Source organism: Takifugu flavidus, chromosome 8, assembly GCF_003711565.1.
Source record: "Takifugu flavidus isolate HTHZ2018 chromosome 8, ASM371156v2, whole genome shotgun sequence".
NCBI classification, from domain to species: Eukaryota; Metazoa; Chordata; class Actinopteri; order Tetraodontiformes; family Tetraodontidae; genus Takifugu; species Takifugu flavidus.
The window spans coordinates 11,461,162-11,481,960 of record NC_079527.1 but is presented as its reverse complement, the minus strand read 5'-3'; the positions used below and the strand labels follow the sequence as shown (position 1 = coordinate 11,481,960).

At 40.5% G+C, this 20,799-nt stretch overlaps 4 protein-coding genes and 1 long non-coding RNA gene across 13 annotated transcripts; 2 read left to right on the top strand and 3 right to left on the bottom strand.

Annotated features, from left to right (window-relative positions):
- The first annotated feature begins 109 nt into the window (after positions 1–109).
- trh (thyrotropin-releasing hormone) lies at positions 110–1,940 on the top strand. The gene is made up of 3 exons (XM_057040946.1): positions 110–261; positions 528–719; positions 1,077–1,940. Exons 2-3 carry the CDS (start codon positions 530–532, stop codon positions 1,691–1,693), a joined length of 807 nt encoding a protein of 268 aa, XP_056896926.1. The 5' UTR covers positions 110–261; positions 528–529; the 3' UTR covers positions 1,694–1,940.
- A 628-nt stretch (positions 1,941–2,568) lies between these two features.
- Positions 2,569–3,209, bottom strand: LOC130530086 (uncharacterized). Its single transcript, XR_008951733.1, has 2 exons — positions 3,002–3,209; positions 2,569–2,758 (listed from the first exon to the last, which is right to left on the bottom strand). It is a non-coding gene; the product is annotated as an uncharacterized LOC130530086 (long non-coding RNA).
- An 18-nt stretch (positions 3,210–3,227) lies between these two features.
- On the top strand, positions 3,228–9,423 carry LOC130530029 (rabenosyn-5). 5 transcript variants are annotated; one of them, XM_057040865.1, is made up of 12 exons: positions 3,228–3,320; positions 3,848–4,022; positions 4,329–4,457; positions 4,547–4,647; positions 4,739–4,784; positions 4,863–5,024; positions 5,099–5,361; positions 5,466–5,536; positions 5,607–5,693; positions 5,779–5,881; positions 6,885–6,989; positions 7,075–9,423. In XM_057040865.1, exons 2-12 carry the CDS (start codon positions 3,860–3,862, stop codon positions 8,164–8,166), a joined length of 2,322 nt encoding a protein of 773 aa, XP_056896845.1. In that variant the 5' UTR covers positions 3,228–3,320; positions 3,848–3,859; the 3' UTR covers positions 8,167–9,423. The 5 variants fall into 5 exon arrangements, with proteins under 5 accessions (XP_056896845.1, XP_056896842.1, XP_056896847.1 ...); XM_057040862.1 differs by having other exon boundaries at positions 3,765–4,022; XM_057040867.1 differs by lacking the exon at positions 3,228–3,320 and adding an exon at positions 3,395–3,537.
- A 172-nt stretch (positions 9,424–9,595) lies between these two features.
- mrps25 (mitochondrial ribosomal protein S25) lies at positions 9,596–11,154 on the bottom strand. Its single transcript, XM_057040955.1, has 4 exons — positions 10,917–11,154; positions 10,470–10,576; positions 10,314–10,401; positions 9,596–9,948 (listed from the first exon to the last, which is right to left on the bottom strand). The coding sequence occupies exons 1-4, from the start codon at positions 11,048–11,050 to the stop codon at positions 9,759–9,761; spliced, it is 519 nt and encodes a 172-aa protein (XP_056896935.1). The 5' UTR covers positions 11,051–11,154; the 3' UTR covers positions 9,596–9,758.
- A 410-nt stretch (positions 11,155–11,564) lies between these two features.
- Positions 11,565–20,231, bottom strand: nr2c2 (nuclear receptor subfamily 2, group C, member 2). 5 transcript variants are annotated; one of them, XR_008951694.1, is made up of 16 exons: positions 19,988–20,227; positions 18,463–18,547; positions 18,005–18,100; positions 17,697–17,897; positions 17,443–17,548; positions 17,152–17,331; positions 16,849–17,005; positions 16,650–16,740; positions 16,151–16,287; positions 15,747–15,927; positions 15,477–15,598; positions 15,011–15,150; positions 14,696–14,774; positions 14,432–14,537; positions 14,108–14,193; positions 11,565–14,023 (listed from the first exon to the last, which is right to left on the bottom strand). XR_008951694.1 is itself a non-coding variant. In XM_057040890.1 (16 exons), the coding sequence occupies exons 3-16, from the start codon at positions 18,520–18,522 to the stop codon at positions 14,019–14,021; spliced, it is 1,890 nt and encodes a 629-aa protein (XP_056896870.1). In that variant the 5' UTR covers positions 18,523–18,547; positions 19,611–19,699; positions 19,988–20,231; the 3' UTR covers positions 11,565–14,018. The 5 variants fall into 5 exon arrangements, 4 of the variants coding, with proteins under 4 accessions (XP_056896870.1, XP_056896871.1, XP_056896869.1 ...); XM_057040890.1 differs by adding an exon at positions 19,611–19,699 and having other exon boundaries at positions 11,565–14,193; positions 14,637–14,774; positions 19,988–20,231; XM_057040891.1 differs by having other exon boundaries at positions 14,637–14,774; positions 19,988–20,226.
- Positions 20,232–20,799: the final 568 nt, after the last annotated feature.

Genomic DNA, 20,799 nt, shown 5'->3' with positions numbered 1-20,799 from the left:
GAAACGTCAAGGAAGTCTACTCCACTAATGCTTATTTGGTTTTCAAGCGAAAAATTGCGCTTCCTATTGGACGATCATTCAGCGCGTCTAGTTGCGCACGATCCCGCACGACGACTCCAGCATTGGTGTGACGACACTGACCAGCGGGTATAAATGCCGCGGCTGGAAGCAGTCGGCACATACATCCAAACTACGGCCTTCAGAGGTCATTGACAAAAGCAACCATCGCAACATAAGCAAAGGAGGCTTGGATACTCTCAGGTGAGTTTACGCGTCAAACAATTTTCCGTTGTATTTTTTCTTATAATGTTGTCATTTTAAATAATACTTTTGCTGTTAGTCCAACTTTTTTGGAGAAAGTTAACTTGTTTGTCGTTTCGCCCCATCCAGTGATTTCAAGTTTAATTAAGATGACAGAAATATTGGTCAACTGAAATATTGATATACTCGCCGTTTAAAGACGGTAGCAACCACTGATATCATCTGTTTTGCATATCTTACCGAACACGTTTCCTGCGGATGATCAGACATGAAGTCGACATGTCTGCTCATCTTGGCTTCTGTCGTGGTCTGCAACTTGATCGTGTGTGGAGGACAGGGCATCCCTGATGAAGATGAGCTGGACCGAATGACCATAGACGACATCATACTGCAGAGAGCAGAGGGTCTCCTGTTACAGTCCATTCTCAGAAAGATGCAGAGCGAAGACGGCAGAAGCGGTGTGTATATTTAATTTCCAATATTTTGTTTTCCCACACTATAATTGAGTTTAATGTTGCACTTTGGCTACAGTTTAAAGCGCCAAGACTCGTACTGATGTTACGTTAATAACCTCATCCTAAATTCTAATCCATCAAAGAGTATCAATTATCATTCGAAATAACGTTGAAGTTCTTTTATAGCAAAAACGAACCTGCTACTATAATCACTGCTGAATAGGTGCAACTAACTAGACTCTGGTCTGTGCGCAATTACGCGCACCACAGGGAATCTGGGGGGAAATCTGTGAATTACTTAAACCAGCTAGTCGAGATGGAAATCTACTTAAAATAATATTTTTAATGTCACTTATCCAGGTGAGTCCTCACAGATTGACTGGGTGACAAAACGGCAGCACCCCGGCAAAAGATACATGGAAGATTTGGAGAAGCGGCAGCATCCTGGAAGGAGAGAAGAAAGCGAAGATGATTTGGATGTTCAAAAGAGACAGCATCCGGGGAAACGAGATGATGAAATGCACTCACTTGTGGAGATCCAGAGACGGCAGCACCCGGGGAAACGCACCATGATGGGACACGTTACTGAAAATCCTGTATTACTTTTCAGCGAACTTTCAAAACGGCAGCACCCAGGCAAGCGTTACCTGGTCCTGCACACGAAGCGCCAGCACCCAGGTAAGCGCCATTTCGAGGAGGAGGACATCGACGGGGAATGGGATGCAGATGCCAATGCAGATGATGTTGAAGACCTCGCTGAACCGGAGAAACGTCAGCATCCTGGAAAGCGGTTTTGGGATAACTCGAATCCGGATTTAGGTACAAACAATCCATGTGATGTTTTGGACCATACGAGCTGCAGCAAGACCAGTTTGCTGCTCGATTTTCTAGACAACATTAGTAAAAATCATGCTGAAGAGAAGAGGCAGCACCCGGGTAAAAGGTTTACATCCGATGAAGAATTGGAGGGGGAGTAAAAGAAACAAAAATGCTGTATCGTGATGACGCACGTGTAAATCACATGGCCATAATGAATAACGTTATTAAACATGGAAAATAAGGATTTTCACCGTTGTGCTCATATTTTCTTTGGCAGACAGCTACTGTGTCTATCAAACCAACAAGCTGTTTGGTTTTTTGGGAGAGCTTGTGCGTAATTACTGTCCTGCGGTGTAAATGGTTCTGGTGCGTGCACCACCTTGATCAATAAATTGTCAATAACCACTAGTATCTTTTATTTCGTGCTACTTTTGGTACATGCGTCTTCAAAACGAGATAAACGTAATTCACTAACGTCTGCTACGTTCCCTACAGACGGTTGCCGCTTATTTTTAAAGACAAAAGTGCCGAAGAGCATAAAATGTCTCACCGACTATTGTCGTATAGATGTAATTTACAATAATTTTAATTTAAAGTCGCGGTTTTGTGTGGTATTTTTTGTTAATTTCACTAGAGGGTCTATTATTGTTAACTAAGGATGTAATTAGGCTCATTCCATTGGAGCCCAGCTAGGAACAGTCGTCCACAGATATGATCAATATGAAAATTATCCATCAGAGGTCATGGTCCATTGCGCAGCGCAGGAGATAGGGGAGAGCCTTTTGGCTTTTGTGAATTTTTCCATGTACAGCGATATACCCCCACTCGGCCCTGATCAGTGATCTACCCCACTTGGACTGCTCGGCTTCACCACTTATTGAGTCGAGTGAGGTGAGTTCTGACCTCAAGAAATAGGAAGGGGGGGGGACTGAAACGGGCCGCATTAAGGTGGAAAATAAATTTGCATAATCTTTCAACGTTCACGGTTGCTGCATTCAAGCAGTAACAACAAAAGATCCCAAATAAACAAATATAAATTGATTACATTTTATTTAATAATGTCACATTTGTGACCGATTAGCCAGTCTAGTTACAAAAGTTTAAAAATGTAGAGAAAGAATTTTTTTTACCATTTGGTTTTGTAATTTTGTTTAGTTTATTGTAGTGTACCCTCTTGTTTCTCTGGCCATATTCTGCATGTATCTCGTAGCAGGGCCAATGAGCTGTTAGAACGAGATAAAAAAAAAGCTGTTAGAACGAGATTAAATGTAAACATTTTCAACATTTGCAAAAGAAGTAGCCTCTATGAATAAAGTTGAAATTCTTTTAATTCTGCTTCAATTACTCTAAAACACTATTGACTAGTGTGCATGATGCACGTGCATTTGAAACCTAGAGTGTGCTTAACAATTAAATTTCTGAAAAAGGGTCAATATTATGAACAAAAACGCAACTTCGGAACTTACACCTGTCACAGCTCAACAAGTATAGCGGAAGAGTCGTTTGGACATTAGACCCCAAGTCAGGAAATAAGGAAAAGAATTCAGGGAAATAAAATGATCAATTGATCGCAATATGAATAAAAAAAAGTGGAAAAATGACTCTGGAGTTATATTTTATAGCCGGTATGGCTGAAATGGATGACATATTATATTAATACGTATCGTTTGTCCCTTTTCGCTCTCCTTACAGGCCCTGGCTAGTCACGTGACCAGCCCTGACTGGTCATGTGCCCCTGCTGCTCCTGCTGCTGCGCCTGCTGTTGTTGTTATCAAGCTGTCAAAGGTAACATTAACTGTCAACCGCGTAATCAGCGTGGACAAATAGGTTTAAAGAAGTTGCAAGTTCATTAATTTAGAGTTTGGAGTCGTTCACTTAGAACTTATGAGCATCATTTGGAAATTGCTACTTAACAGTAAGCGAGCTGCTGTATCTGAATGCTAACGTTGCATTTACTAAGTTAGCCGTCTGATTATTAACAAGGATATCGTTGACATCTCCGGTAATGCACATTTCGCTTACAGACCAATATTTCCCCGCTATTATAGCACAATATACAGTGTCTTAAAGTGTCTTTGTGTCTTTGTTTTTATCCTTTTGCCTGTCACGATTAAATCTTGATATCAGAGACGTATTGCTGTGAACAGTGAAGCTTGTGAGATATTATTTTTTTTATATTGTGAATTGCAGCTAAATTAATCATCTTAGTTTTGTTCTTCATTTCTCCAGGATTTTCTCTGGCACAACAAAGCTGAAATGCGCACGCCCCGTGATCTAGTGAACTAAAGTCTAACCTCTCACCTTTAACTCAGCTCACTGCTGGCATGGCCTCCAGTTATCCACCCCCTTTTGAGAGCTCTGGTGAAGTAAAGGAAGGCTTTATTTGCCCACTGTGCCTGAAGGACCTTCAGTCGTTCTACCACCTTCAAGACCACTATGAAGAAGAACACTCTGGGGATGAGCGTCATGTTAGGGGACAGCTAAAAAGTGAGTTACCAGCGTGCACATGTGGACTTTGCTTCAGACTTTGTTCATCTGTAGTTTGATTTCTAGGATATAGTTTACTGGCTAGAGTAAAGACATAGTTATTTTCTGTTTAGTGTTGGTGTTGGAGCAGTTATTGGCAGGTTACATTTAATGGGTACTTGTTAAAAGACATTTGACATTGCATATGTTGTTAAATTTATGCTTCTGAGAAATTGGTTGGTGATCCTGTGAACGCAGTATGGTTACAGTATGGTTCAATATGGTTTTTGTATTCCCACAAATAAAGGGGATTTTGTTTGTGCCTAGGTTTGGTTCAGAAAGCAAAGAAAGCCACAGACAAGCTGTTGAAAAGAGATGACCGACCGGACGCGGGTAGTTATGAGTCCTTTTACTATGGTGGAGTTGATCCCTACATGTGGGAGCCACAAGAACTAGGTAGGGCAGAACCATGGTTAACACTGGTTTTATTATTTCATGAGTAAACATTTTACTTGGATTAACTCAAACTTATATCACGGTTGTAGGAGCAACGAGAAGTCATGTAGAGTACTTTAAAAAGCATCGCGCTGCCAGAATAGACCACTATGTCATTGAGCTGAACAAGCTGATCATCAGACTGGAAAAGGTGTGCTTTGAGTAACACAATATTTTGTGCTTGCCGCAATTTGATGTCAAATAACTGGATTTTAATTCTGTTGATTCATGTGCCATTTTAGCTGACATCGTTTGACAGAATTGGCTCGGATGCAGCTAAAATCCGAGGTTTGTGCACATTAAAAGTTGATTAGGGTTTGTTTGTTTGTTTTTTGTAAATAAATAACTCTTTATGCCCATTTTTAGCCATTGAGAAGTCACTGGTGTCATGGGTGAGCGACTCGGATGTCCCGTTCTGCCCCGACTGTGGAAACAAGTTTAACATCCGAAACAGGAGACACCACTGTCGTCTCTGTGGGTCCATCATGTGTAGGAAGTGCATGGAATTTGTCCCCTTGCCTTTGGCTCGTAAGTACAAAGTGAAAAAAAAACTTCCTAGAAATATAGTGCTGTTAAGTCATCGGCCTTTGATCTGCTCACAGAAAAACTGAGCAGTGGGACACGAGAGGCCCACTGCATAGCTGGAAGCCCCGTTCATTCCCAGACACTCACACCAGGAAGCAGCAGCAGTGGGCTAGGCCCCAGGAGAGGCAGCCTCAGCAGCCTCAGCAGCGTTACTTCCATGCTGGAGGAGAAGGACGATGAGAAGATTCGCTGTTGTCACCATTGCATGGACAAGTTGCTCAAAATACAACAGAAGCTGGAAGAGAAGGACCATGTTCCAGATATTGTCAAACTGTATGAGGTAAAAAGAGCTGGCATCCAAGTCTTCCGTATCCTTCCTGTCATTAATTTTCATTTGTCTTCTGAGGTTTCCTGTTGTTCACTCAAACCTTGTTTTCCTGTCAGAGGCTGAGGATGTGCATGGAGAAGGTGGATGAAAAGGCTCCAGAGTACATCCGAATGGCAGAATCGCTCAAGTAGGCTTATCAAAAGGATTTTTAAAACATTTTTTTCGGAATGGTTTTTCCTTTCATGATATTTTCACAGTGCTGGAGAAACCACCTACAATCTCGACACTGCTGGCGGACTGAGACTGGAAGTACAGAAGTATTACGAATTAATTGATGCTTTGAGGTGCACATCGCCGTAAATATATTTCAATATACATTTCTTCGTGTGTTTTTAAGACAAAAAAGAATTTTACTCGGTCTCTTTTCAGTAAGAAGATTTTAACACTAGGAACAAAAGACGATCCACCCCCACATCCAAAATCTGTCCAGCTGCAGAGGATGATCCGTTACTCTGCCACACTTTTTGTCCAGGTGAGACAACAAGTGTTTAACGTAGAATCAGACATATCATATGCATATTTCGTATTGATTGCAATAGGAAGGCAATATTTAATATAACATCATTTTGCAGTAATAAACCCATTGCTGCATCCTGAATGAAATGGAGCAGTGAGACAGCAGGATTTTAGTTTTTCTGCATTAGGTGAATCACAGAAGGAAGGAAAACAGACTAGATGCTATTTTTGACTGATTTCAACACGCTGTGTTCAGATGGTTCAGGCCCCTATTGATTATCTTCACCAAGGAGGCAACGCGCTCGTCTTCCTGTTAGCGAAATAACCTAAAGTTATGAACTGACTTTAATGACATTTTCAGGAAAAGTTAATAATGTTCCAAGGAAGATCTCTTTTAATTTTGTTATCTTCTGAAGATCATAAGTGATTATCAAACCCCTTGGCTTTGATCATAAAGTAACCTGCTATGTGAGGCAACCACCTGACCTGATTCTCTAATTGGGATCATAGTCTATAATCTGCCACCTCAATCAGCAAACTCCTTTCACAGAAGTTAAACCTCAAATACAAGATGAGAAAAATATGGAGGCAGGCAAGCTCTTTTGAGGTATTCCAATTAATTGCAGTATTAGTTTTGGGTGTAAGTCACATAATTAGCTGTACAATTATCAAATAACACAAGAAAAACTATCAATTTTTTCAATCATAAAACTATGGTGGAGATATATTTTAGTATATGGTTTTATGATTGGAAAAAAAACCAATATTGAATATCAAATGTTGAAATAACAATAGTCCTTTAGGAAGGAATGTTTTGATCCAAGTTTCCACTGTATCAGCAAATCATTTGGGAGTAAACATGAAAAATAGCGTGAATAATTTATCAGTGAAAAGCTGTGTAATATTTCCCACCTGCCCTTGCATTAAAGTAGTTCTCAGGTCATATATCTGTTTCAAGCCTTTTTTACAACCCTCCCAGTCTCCCTATATTATTATTCTTCATGTCCTTCCTGTTTTAGGAGAAGCTGTTGGGTCTCATGTCTTTACCCACAAAGGACAAATATGAAGAGCTGAAAGAAAAGAGGAAAGAGGAGCAAGAAAAGAGACTACAGCAAGAGAGACTGGTGGGATAGTAAACCATAGCTACTTTACAGTTCATCGTACACATAACATGTGACTAAACTATTTATTTATCTATCTGCTTAACAGGCAGCTCAGGAATCTGTGAAGAGGAGGCAGGAGTCGGAGAGAAAACGGGCACTTCCAGGCACCAACGGAGAGCTGCCAAGTGCTCCCCGAGCTCCACGAATGACCAAAGCTGGGGGTTGGTTGCCCTCTGCAGACTCGGCCAGTACACGCATGGAGCTGGACGACCCGCTTTTACAGCAGATTGAAAACATCCAGTCATTCCTTCGCCAGGCCCGGAAGGCCCAGAGGATGGATGAGGTTGCTATGCTGGAGGAGAATTTGCGTCAGCTGCAGGATGAATATGACCAGCAGCAGACTAAGCAGGCCATCACTCTGTCCCAGAAAATGGCTGAGGAGGGGGGCTTTCAGGAAGGGTTGCAACATCACTGGGAAGCCAGAGAGAAGGAAGTCAATGAGCACTGGGGTGTGGGCTCCATTAAGCCTTCAGTCAGCTGGGAACAATCTCTGGGAAGCAGTCCAGTAGAAAACTTTCAGGCAGAGGATGACGAAGATCAAGAAAATTTGACTCCTAAGCCCAAAAGTCCAACCCCTGTTAGAGCATTTCCTGCTTTGGAAAACCAGGAGTCACCTCCCAGGTTGAGGAGCTTAGGTGGACATGTTACTCCCCCTGGTGGCGAAGGACAAAATGGCACTTCCCTCAACCCTTTTGATGAAGCAACTCCAGTCGAGGAAGATTCATTCAACCCCTTCTTTGAAGACATCAAGAGGGAACACAAAGAGGAAACGAATGGGAAGAAGGAATACAACCCATTCGATGATGATGAAGGGGAGGATCAACCAGCCCTCGCTGTGCCTGGAAACCCATTCGATCAGGAAGACGAGGATGACAGTGATGCAGCGAATCCTTTCTCAGATACCACAGGGAGCTCCCCTGGTGTCTCGACCAACCCATTTGACGGGGACGATGACAACGAGGTTGTGCCTGACGTAGATGTGATCGAGGAGGAGCTGCTGCTGCAGCAGATCGACAACATTAGGGCTTACATCTTTGATGCCAAGCACAGCGGCCGTCTTGACGAGGTGGAGCTCTTGTCACAGAACCTCAGAGAGCTGCAGCTCACCCTACAGGAGCAGAAGAAAAGGAAGCGCTGAAAACAGATCAAAGTTGCTTTATGATTTATGGAGACATTCATTTTCGGTCCTGGATCTCAGTCGGCTTGCTTTGTGAAGCACGTGGGCCTTTCCCAGCATGCAATGTTGTTTTAAACACTGCAATCGGAGCTAATTTGCACGGTCTTGATGATGTAGTTGCGTTACTGGTCCTGGTGCAAAAGTACAATGAGCTAAACAGATTTTTAATGTACCGGTGACAGGTGCTCGTGTTGTCTTGTGGAAATCAGAATGTGTGATTTGGTTCTAGGATCAGGTTATATTTGGACAAATAGGAAGCATTTTATCGCAGTATTCAGAACACTTCCATTTGGAGACATAACCAAACTACATATCATGGCACTGGGATGTTTTTAGATTGGGCAGAGCCTGATGTTGTCTTTTCTGTTTCCTTGTTGAAACTTGCACATAATGAAACACTAACTAAGAATTTGTTGTTTTGGCACTAAACATTGAGCAGATATTTGGTATTCAAGTGATTTTTAAAGTTCTTTTTATGTGCATTTGTTACCAAAAGACCCAAACTGCACATTAGTATTACAAAACAGCATTTAGACGAAGGAAAGACAAATTCAGGCTCGGTTCAGTTGTGGGCTTGAATCACATGATTAAATCACAAGTACGTTTTATGTTATAGCTTCATAACTAAACTTAAAGGCACATTACACCCAAAACGTTACTGGTAATTGTGTGTTACAGCCCATCTACAAACCTGTTTGTGTGCATGCTTTAGATAACTCACTAATGTTATGTGCAGCCTTTTTTGGTGACGTTTGACTTGACCATGATCTGTTCGTGACACTTGCACAGTGAGCCAAGTAAACAAAACTATTGGTTGTACTTTTTATTTACAGCAACGATGTTTCGAGGAAGTACTTTTCATCACGGATTTGTATGTATGAATAGAGGTCCAATTTTTTTAGAAAGTCCTAACACAGCTCTACAGTTCAGTCTAAATGTAAAGCATGTATTCATTTCAGAAGTCCAGAGTTTATGCATTGACCTCTGTTCACCATCTTGGCACATTAAAATGCATACGTGCAGTGTGTCTGTATGTCAGCCAGTATTATCTCAGTGCCGCTGAGTGAGCGTAAGTCAGAATCTTTTCTGTTTAGAAACCGTGTGCAGCCTACTGACCTGATGTCCTTCATGCATTGTTGAAAAATGAATCGTTCGAGCAGCTTCTTTAACTAATACATTTGCATTTAAAAATGTCAGGATTAAACACTTAAAGACCAAGAGATTTATTCATTCTTGAAAATTCCCCAACAGCAGGAATTTTGTTTCTTTTTACTTGTAATTAATCTTCTATAATTAGCCTGCATCTCAATGTATGCATTTCCCGGGGATTTACAGGTTCTCGAAGGTGCATTGTTACTGCCAGATACTCAAAAGAAGACAGCACTTTGCATCAGTTGTTGGCAGGTTTCTGCTGTTTTAATCCACATAATGGAAGCCTTTGGTGAGACACTTCCAACAAAATGCACAGCAGTTAGATCCTTTTATAAAATCGTCTGATGTCCAACTTTAATATTTTCAAAATGAATAGAGTCCACACAGCTCTCTCCAGTTGTTTATTCCTGTGATGCCGCCATTTGAGCGCGATATTTGCCAGTCATCTCCCTGGGCAGCGGCGTGGTACTAGGACACGGGACCTGGCCGTCTACTTCACAGATGCACTCCCTGGGAAAGTACTTTTTAGGTCCAAAGTTTGCAGGGTTAGATGCCAGCATCTTAGCCAGAGCTTCAGTTTGTAACACTTCCCTGTAAATATAAGAATACATATTTTAAACTTCATGTGGTCACTTCAGAAATGCTATTTTTAAACCGAACAAATTTATTTTTAAAGATATGAAGGTACTTGGAGATGGCATTTATTTTGGTTTAAACATTAGTGATGCATGCCAATACATTAATATAAATTTAAAAAGATTTTTTTACACCATTTAAATTTTTTGGACAATTAGAGTCAACTAAAAACTACATATATTAATACTGTATATTGATAACACATGGCTCCAGATGATTCATTTAGATACTTTTTGGTCATCAGAATAGCTGCTACTTGACTTGTAGAACATAGTCACGTCTGGTAGAATGGTGAAGTGAACATAATTCTTATATCTTACTCTGATTTTCCCAAGATTTTCTTCACATGTTCTGAAATTTGTTTGTGGTCTTTCCCTTCCATATCCACCAAAACCTGTTCGCCATCATCTGAAAAGAACAGTGAACCAATTAGAAATAACACTACAATAGGAAGAATATTTAAACTAAATACATACCAAGGTAGAACCTCAAAAACGGTGATGGGGTCATATTTTTGAACATCATAATTTGGACCCATGGGTTTTTGTACTGAATCTGAGGAATGTTGAAGAACACAAACTTCCTGCAAAAGAAAATATCATTCTTTAATACTTTAAACTAACATTCTTTAAATTTAAAATTACTCTTTACATTCATGTTATTTTTAGTACTAGTGTCAATAGTCTTTAAGCAAGCCTTTGGACAATTGCAACTCTAATAATTTTACATTAGCCTACAATAATACATCTCACTCCTGAAAACAATTCGTAAATGCTACAATAATAAAACGTTCAGGCCCTATATCGCTTTTTTTGGACGTCACACTACTTTGCACCTGTTAACAGACATGTAATTACGTTTTAATGTTACAAAAAACAAGAAAAAAACAAGAATTGGAAAGGTTTGGGCTAGCTTCCTCTGACCTTGCGCCGTCGCCGAGCGCTCCGTGTGTGTTATAATTGACCGTCAAGACCTTTACTCTGGTTTTAAAGATGATGTCGCCCTTCTGGAGGTATTCTAGTGTCCTCCTGATCGGATATCTTCCTTTCATAGGCATTTTAGAGTCTCTGTATGATTAAAATACCATTTGTAAACTGCAAATGCCTGAAATAGCCCAAGCTCATGCGCAGGCACCAGAGATGACGTCATTGACCAGCGACAACTTTTTTTTTCTTTTTTTAAATGAGCAAAATCAACAGAAAATAGGGTTTGTGGACAGTGATGATGGGTTTACCACAAAGCTTTTTTCTTCTATTCTGAGAAACTGTTACTTTTGATGGCTAGAAATATGAAAAGAAACAGCAATCTGGTCAAAAGGACAATAATGCTCTGTAAAGAAGAGTATATTATCATAGTATATTTCTTTATAAAATATTTATTTTTGAGATTGTTGGCTTGCTGTATACTACAGTAATCTATGTATGTAAAATGCTTTGCAGCTACATGGAACCAGGAGTGCTGTTATAGCATATTGGAGGAGGTACTGAATCAGCCCAGGGGCAGTGCCTCAAGATCAGCCAAGGTGAAGGAATCCAACAGTTTACAACATAACTACAAGAAGTTCACACATCTACTTTTACACATAGATTTTATTTGAGGACCCCAAAATTAAATTTTACTTAAGAGATCAGGGCCGGCCCCGGCCTCAGATAAGCCTCAGAGACTGGAATGTTGAAACAAGAACTGAAAACCCAATACATTTGTTTGATGTCAACGTGGTGTGAGGTAGAGATGCAGGTTCATGACAAATTTGAGCAAAACATGGATGGCTGTTGAATTTTTCCGACTGAATGTTGACTTGAGCAGGAAATACAAAGAAGACTTACATTTTTATAAAATATTCATATTGTACTCAGTTCACAAGGCTGAAAAAGATTCTAATGCCATCTAATACAGAGTTGCTTATGGTACACATTGTAAAGCCACGACATTTAAATTAACAGTTTTCATACAGCATTTAATAAAATGCACTTACAAGCCACTTCTTCATGCACTGCAATGCACTATAAAATTATAACAATGCTTTTTAAAAGGACAGACTGCGACAAGATTATAAAACCCCGCATAAAAACAACATGCATTCATTTTTATGAAATTACAAGTACAAAGGTCATTGCAAGACAGTGCCATTTCAAAGGCCGTTAGGGTTTTTAACCCAAATATTACATTTATTTTCACAAGACATTACAGTTGTTAACTTTACATCCCTGTTACCAATCATGTTGGTGTGGGTGTCCATTAATGGGAAAGTCAGTGGTCACATGGTCTTCAAGACAATAGTGCACCTGAAATAAGCTTCCCGCAAAATCTCTTTATTTTTAACCAGGGAAACCTGCCCAAAAAGGTACTTTAAGTACACTTGGTATGCAACACGCAAATTAATTTACAACTAATCTAAAAATGTAAAAAAGAAATAATAAAAAAAAGTACAAATGTGGCTCAAAACCACAAGAGTGGGTGTGCACTCAATTGAGAGGATTACAAAAGACAAACACAAAAAGAAGTAGCCAAGCTTAATTTAAAGCACTTCTTCCCTCTCTGGCAAGTTGCACAGCACTTGATATTTTGTTAAAGATGACCAACTCTCACAGTTCCGCCCCTTCCTGACCTCTAAAGCTCTCCTCCTTTCCTGGCACATGTGGTAGGAAAGTGAAGGTAGAGATGGAGGTGCAGCGATTGAATCAGATTCAGAGGCACCGGTAAGTGAAAACAGTTTTCGAAAATTCAATTCTATTTGTGGTATAAATGCAGTGATGGATGAAAGACAGGAACCTCAGCCAGTAGGTTTATTCAGACTGAACATAATGATTGGTCAGAATTTTATCAGAAATATATAAGAATTGAATATCGAAGAGTTTCATCATCTGGTTGTTTACACCTTAGTGTGCCGTACGTTTACTAGGAGCATTTTAAGATTACAAAAGAAAAGTGTAAAAATGCCAGAAAGGTAAGAAGTGCTTCAAGTAACATTTCTCAACCTAAATAAAATCTAAGCATCGCAAAAGATAACAGCCGTGTGTGATAAATACACAAGCACAATAGAGGAGGAGCAGAAACTGATGAGAAAGAAAACAACACAACTGATTGTCATAAAGGGAAAAGTGAGCGTGGGGTGATTGCACTAATTTTAATCCGAATCCGTTTTTGACAACCCAGAAAGGTGCATGTTGAATATGGATTAGCATAAAAAAAAAAACTCCTAGATATTTTAGTTTCTGCTTTCTTTTTATATTATGATAAAATGTAACAAATTTTAATGAGTTTGGAATAAGTTTGCAATCTACTCTCTGGTAATCCAATTTTAATCAATTAATTAATTGTATTCCAATATTTACTTACCGGTAATAGTATTTGACTAAAAACAGTCACTGCTGATATGCCCTCAAGCAAAATTAGTTTATATGAAATTTTGGAAGCTGTTAAGTCCATGCTTTATACAAATACTAACCAGGTTGATATTTCCTTCTTACACTATGCTGATGTTCCCATCTATTAATAAAGGCGTACAGTACTTTTACAGTTTACACTTGTCACTAAGTGAGAACATAAGTGCAGACTGATCTTAAATAGCTTTATATTTGTCATTTTTAAATTAAAAATCAGGTTTGTCAAGGTGGCTCATCTGCAACCTGTATGCAGAGCTGGTGCTAATATCTCTTCACATGGGGCATGGTAATGGTTTAGCAGACAGTATAATGTAGTGAAATGCTTTAGCACAAGGAATGTCACATTGAAGTGCTATAAAAAACCATTAAAGGAGATGAGCACAGCAGCAGCTGCTGAGTCCTCTTTCATTCAGTGCAGTCTGGAGGAGTTTAAAAGTCAAATGGCCGCATTACTGCACCTGAAGAAAACATTCCAAGGGCCATCCTAGGCCCGAAAGTGCTAGATTATCTAAAATCTGCAAAATATCCTCAATACCTTTGTACCATGCATTGATATAAAACTTTTTTTGGAGAGCGGGTAAGTACCTACTGAAGACTTTCTTTAGCTGGACAGTTCTGACTCCTGGAGAACTGGGTTTTTCATTCTGTATGGTCAGAGTTCTGGCTGTTATATTCAGCTGTCTCCATCTTCAGAATGTAGGGAATGATGCTGTCGATGGAGACGTTACCTATCAAGCCGGTGAAAAAGAGCTCCTCCGTGATGCTGGAGTTCATGAGGCGTAGCGCTGGGAGACGCGTTAGTATACGGGTCAACCTAGGAAAATAAAAAATATCTCAGGTATTTGACCAGAATCTTCCTTAAATATACTTTAAACTTTCTAGCAAGGTACCCAAATACCTCCACAATATATGTATGTTTACCCTCTGAAGTTCTGCACACTAAGTAATGAGGAATAAGTGCTACATTTATTAACTTTTTATTGTGAATATCTTATATTTACCTCTTGTGACTTCATTTCAATGGCTATGTAAGGGAGATAGTATGGAAGTACCTATACGTGTCATCTGGATATGTCTTCTGTACATAGTCCTGCAGCTCCATCAAAGCTTTCTCCTGAAACTTCTCTATCTGCCCGCTGCCATCCAGACCTGGATGATCTGTCAACACAATACAAATAGAATTCTGGCTGTTTATTTGGAATGATTTTTAAATCAAGAAATCCATTTTGGTAACGTAATTTATACAAACACACCCACCGGGGCTAAACAACACTATAGCCTTCAGGTAGGCATATTCGTAACTGTCGGTCTCCAACCTCGTCATGCTGTTACAGAACTCCTGGAACTTCCAAACATGCTCCATCACCTGCTTGACTTTCTCTCCAGATAGCTTGTCTACGAGACACCACAACACATCATTTAGTGAACACTTTATGCAAACACAATACGTGGTATAAGCACTACAAATCTACATAATGGTTCTTCTGAGGGTTGATAAATGTTTTACAATATAAAAGCTGATTATAGTAATCAGCTAATTTCAGCTAGAACTAATTTACAAACGCAAGTAATTTCTCTGCAGTAGTGAATCTGTGCATAAACAATAATATGATACAGGTTGTGTTCCATACCGTCCTGGATGCTGCTTTGAAGGTGGTTGATGATAGCAGTGAGGATAGTTGAGAGGTTCATCACATGAGCGCACTGAGCAAGACCCAGAATGAACAGCTCATTCCAGCAGGAACGCATCAAACTGGTGTTTGCCTCCTGACTGAGAAAGGAAGACACACAGAGAAGTGTGACAACTTTACGACACACTGCATTCCTCTCATTTTCAGGCAGTTCAAAAAGCTTTTATTTAGACACATTGTTTTTTTGTTCCTTCACAGTCTCCTCCACTGAACAAGCTAATTTCTTTGTTTGAGGTTTATTCTACAGCTGCCATTAATGAGCACTGAATTTAAATTGCAGCTCCTTGAAGCAAAAGAGGATTCCACTGTTGTCTTTTCCATATTTGCCTCATAAAAAGTCATTTTTCATAATTAGACCAACTGTTTTCAACTGTGAAAATATGGTAGTGATCTTTCACATTCTTACCCAAGAGCTGAGAAGGCAGGGATGGAGCGAGCCCAGTGCATGGAGAGGAAAAGAAGCCTGGATGCCGACTCACAGATATAATGTACATTCAGATACTCTGGCATGGGGCTAGGCATCGTCAACTACATAGAAATTGAAAAGCAGGAGAAGATTATTGATAATTTACAGGTGAACACCAAATGAACAGACCCAAACAAAAATCAGTGAACTCCTCAAAGATATCCAGCTCAGGGTCAAATTTGCATACTGAGGTTTTGCAAGCTCACCCACCTTAAAACCAACATGGCTGTCTGTGAGCAGCGGCCCCTCCACTTCGATAATGGGGGTATCCTGGTCTCGACCAATCAGATGGATAGTTGTTCCACCAACACATTGCAAAGATTTATTGGTCAGCCTCTGTTCGACCCCTTCTTCAGATGGGTTAAAAACTTTGGACAGGGTGTCAAAGGCACTGGACATTAAAAACACACACACAAACACAGAAATTAACCAACTGGATAGAAATCCTCAACATTACTTTCTTTCCAAATAAATGACCGTGCAAATGTGTCTAGTGTTGTCAATGAGTAAAATACTTAACCAAACAATCTTTCAAAATAATCATGTAGCAACGTATTACAGAGATAACGCCCCAGAACAAAAGACACTGGGAGGATTAAGTGCTGCATTCTAACCGTGTTATATCACTGGCAGACTGCTGGCCGTCTGAGGTATCACCATTATTCAGGTTCTCTCGTAGGGAGTCACTCAGGCTGGCCAATGAAGTCACCACATTGGCTAACGTCCCCAAGTCACCCTGCCCTGAATCCATCTGGCAACAGATGAAATCATTTTTTACCAATCAGGCATGACAAATAAACTGGAGTAAATGTAACTGGAGAAAAGCACCAGAAGTGAAGACAAATATCTCTCTATATATTTAAACAAATAATAAGTTGCTTGATTTGTCTCATACCTGTCATCTAACCATTCATTTTACACACAAAGAATATTTAATATATATCAATACACTCCAAATATTATAAAATAAAGACTAATTATACAATAGTTCAAAGGAGCTTGTGCAGAGAACAAGACCACATTGTATAAAACAGAAACCCACAGTAAGAAAGATGGTGATGTAGGATGGTGGAGTAGGAATCTCCCTAACGCACATGACATTTGCAGCTGTACCTTTGAGTCAGTGGCCAGGAGCAAAGTTCCATCACTCTGAATAACCGGCTGCTGGATATTAACCAGCATCCCCTGCTCCAGTAGGCTGGATCTGCACAGATCGTTAACAACCCTCGGTTTAAACAGCATCAACAGAAACAAACCCTGGGTGGTGCAAAGAGCACAGGTTTGACCTCAGTCTGATCTGAATGGCACTGACCTGGAGGCATCTGTTTCTGAATCAGAGATAAAGGTTGGTGTGGCGATGAGTGGACTGTTCAGGTCCTTGCGAATGTAGATCTTTTGGGTTGAGGCAGCACAGTTGACGTGTTTCTCTCGGGGCATAACTTCAATGGGTTTTCTCTCACTCTGGACAGCTGAAGAAAAAGACACTTCACTCACCATTTTCAGAAGGGAAATGATCATACTGAACATCAGTCTGAACTGGACACGCCTGCCCAATGTACATAATCAGAAGTCTACAGCTGTGAGCACAAGTGAGAATAAACTCGATTTGACTCACACTCAGTCTTCATCCCCATCTTAAGGCATTTTCTAAGCCGGCAGAATTGGCAGCGATTGCGGTGGTGTTTGTTAATAACACAGTCCTGTTTACTGCGGCAGCTATAGGTCAGGTTCTTCCTCACACTACGCTTAAAGAAGCCTTTACATCCCTCACAACTGACCGCTCCATAATGACGGCCTGAAGACAGAAGAAAATTATATGACAGGCATATCTGGAAGATCTGGAAACAGGCTAGAGCAATACAAAAAAGACAAGACCTGCTTTTCACTGAAAGAGTACTTCTCGTACCTGAAGCTTTGTCTCCACACACCACGCAGTACTCCACAAGCTGCGGTCGGCTTAAGTCAACAGTCTGCCCTAACAACCTTTCCATTGACAGTGGATCTGTAACGATCTGTCAATACAAGATGAACACAGGTTATTAATTATATCTTCCGAGTATCACCATGTCACCTATATTGTTGAAAACCTGTCAGAAAATCACCAATATGAAGGTACAGTCAACATTAAATTGATGTAGTGGACGGTGGTGTGGTGAGAACCTGTATCCTTCCAGGCATTAGGCTGTCGGCAGCAGTGAAGATGAGCTGCTTGGTGTTGTGTGTGTCCGATGAGGTCAGGAGGACCTTGCCCGACCCTGCGCTGTCAGCCGTGGTCAGAATGAACTGCTGCTTCGGAACTGGAGGCGGCTTCATCGCTGTCACTATCTGGATCTTCTGACCCGTCTGCTGATCAGTTACAATCTGAGGGTGTCAGAAATGAAAGACATCAGGGCAAACATTGACATGTTTCGGTGTGGTTAAAGTAGTGGAATATAGAGGAAAAGGTGATGTCGGCCATGTACCGGTACCTGTATTCTCTGTGGTGTTGTAGTGGGCTCTGTAGAGATTATCTGAAGGCGCTGTGGAGACTCACTCATCATTGAGTCAGAAGGAGAGGCTGGCATCTGCAATTCAAAAGACAACTGACTGAGTTAAGCCACCCTGACCTCAACATGCCATTTTAAATTTTTCAAATCAACATTTGCAATTCTGTAAAATATATACAGTATATCTAATCTTACTCTGTTCTCCAACGGGCAAAGAAAGACCAAGCATTGGCCCAAACTTTACAGTTCCGCAAGAAAGGATTATCGAACGTTTTTTACAGCAATTTTAACTTTTATGAGCATTGCCTGCCTCCTCTTTCTGATCACATATTCAGTTGCAACCCATTCCTGCACAGCAGCTATGTGGATCAAGACCATTGAATATCCATCACATGAAACAGACTGCATGCACACAGAATGAAAGTCCTCTGCACACTCACCTCTGCTTCCTGATCAGAGTCGGCTTTCTGCTGGGAGAGCAGATTGAGGCTGGTCATCATGGCGATGTAAGATCATTAGTGAGATCTGTTCAGACAATGATGAGGCATAATAGAGTCATCAAAAAGCTCAAAACAATTTACACAGCCATGACAGTGAGTGTGCCTATAATAGAAATAGAAAAACCACTGAAGCAATTAGCTACAATAGCTACAATAACCTATACAATTCAGAACCTACACTTAGAATAAAGTAAGAATTTTCCACTGGATAGAGTGGTTGTGGTTCGTCTCCGTCTAGGTTTAGCAACCATTTGTGCCAAAAGAAAACATAAATGGTCTTCATAATTTTCTAGGCTGACTGGCATACTCCGGATAACAATGCCAGTATTCAACTGAATCTAATTTTTTTTGTGGTGTAAATACCTTATTTGACCTAAAGAGTGTAGTAGTGAGTGTGTAGTTTTCGGTTTAGCCGCCCAGTAACCTGCCAGTAGGTGTTTGATATAAGCTAGAAATTAGTACATGTTGATTGCAGTGTGAGAAGCCCAACAGTGCTTACCAACATCAAGTTTTATTTTTATAACTGTATTTTTAGTTGTAATAAATGGGAACATCACCCTAAAGGAGAACGTCCGTGCACACTAGTTTGTTTTGTCTGTAATTGAAGTTCAACGCTCCAGTTACCATTATGTGACTAATTAAGCTTCTCTTTTTTTTTGATATTCCCAACAGGGACTTTCTATTTGTGTCCAAAACACTGCAACAGTGAGAAACATTTGTAGTTTATTGAATGAATAAATTCATCGCGTGTTTGATTTTAATTCTAACATGATCATGCAGCTGACGTGTGTGCCTCTACAGCAGTCAACCACGCACATTTGTTCATTAAAGGAGGGGCCTGCTGTTTCATGTTGCTGTTGATTGGTCCCCCAGAATGCCCATCAATTCTCTGGTTTCATTAAACGCATCACAACACAGAACAAAATGGAGAACCCGACGGTGTGCCAAAAGCATGAACTCGTGATTAAAAATAATAATAAGCTATTTTCTTCCCAAATAGTGCAGTAATTGACTATTTGGGCGCATACACTGAATGCATAAATGGACATATGTTAAATAAAATGACTGTCACAGTGATTTCAACCCACCTCTGTCCTCCGGCCTCGATGGCAAAGGTAAAAGGGTCGAGTTCATCAGTTGCATATACACTTTGCTACCATTAGCTGTTTGAGGTAGCCTGCAGCAGTCAGCAAGAACCATTATCATGCTTGTGTTTAACAACTGGAGCATGCAAATGTTTGCTCGGGCTACACCAGTAAGAAGTGTCACATGTTGCCATTTACTTTATTCTTGTCTAAAGCAAGCCACGGCGACCAGACAGCGCCCAGCGTAGCAGGTAGCCAGAGACTGTCAGGAAGAGCCCCGTAACCACTGGCTAACATGCTAATGTGGCATTAGCCGCGCTCTCTTATCTTCTTGTGTCACCGACAGCTTTCTAAGGTTTTAAAACTCCAACCGGACTTACCTCCGTGGGACGACAGTCAGAGATTTAGGCTCGCTGGCTAGTTTATAAAATATTTGTTTTGTTTTTCTCCTGTTAAAGGTCATAGTTCGTGACCCCACAGAGCCAGCGCGTCGATGATGGTTGGTGTTTTTTCCCTTCTTCCTCTCTCTTTCGCCCGCCCCCTCAGGCGCGAGCCGGGGAAGTCTGACGTCACTGTGCCCGCTTGTCAAAACGAGATGGGGACGTCTTGTTTTCAATGCAGAAAGAAATGGGAATACTGTGGGAAAACCTTCATGGAAATTCGTGGACTGTATTTTCCTGGACAGACGCATTTCCCGGGATTGCCGTTCTCTTTTAATTCCCGTCAAAGTTAAACCACATGTCGAGACATCGACCACAGCGCCAAACTTAAACGTCGCAACAATTATCAGCTCATCACCCTCTTAATGATGATAATATTAAAATATTAAATCTATGCACACCAGGAGAATACTGTCATCAACAATTAAACATTTTAAAAACAGTACCATTTTGGTCTCCGATGGTCAAATGACTGACCTGTATGCGTTCTTTTCTTCAATTATCCACAATTATTGCCTCGTTTTCAGGTTCATACAAAAAATAAGGATTGCGGGAACACATTTTATAAAACCAGCTCACTTTTTTTTCTTTAAAAGCTAAACTATTCCTATGCTCACAACACCATAGATGTTCACCATCTTCTTTCCCATCGTGCATCTTTTTCAGGGATAGAGAGAATCGTCTTACACTAGTTATTTGTCTGAATTTGTATGTCTATCCCGTCTAAATGATGGCTTCAGGTCAATGGTCCA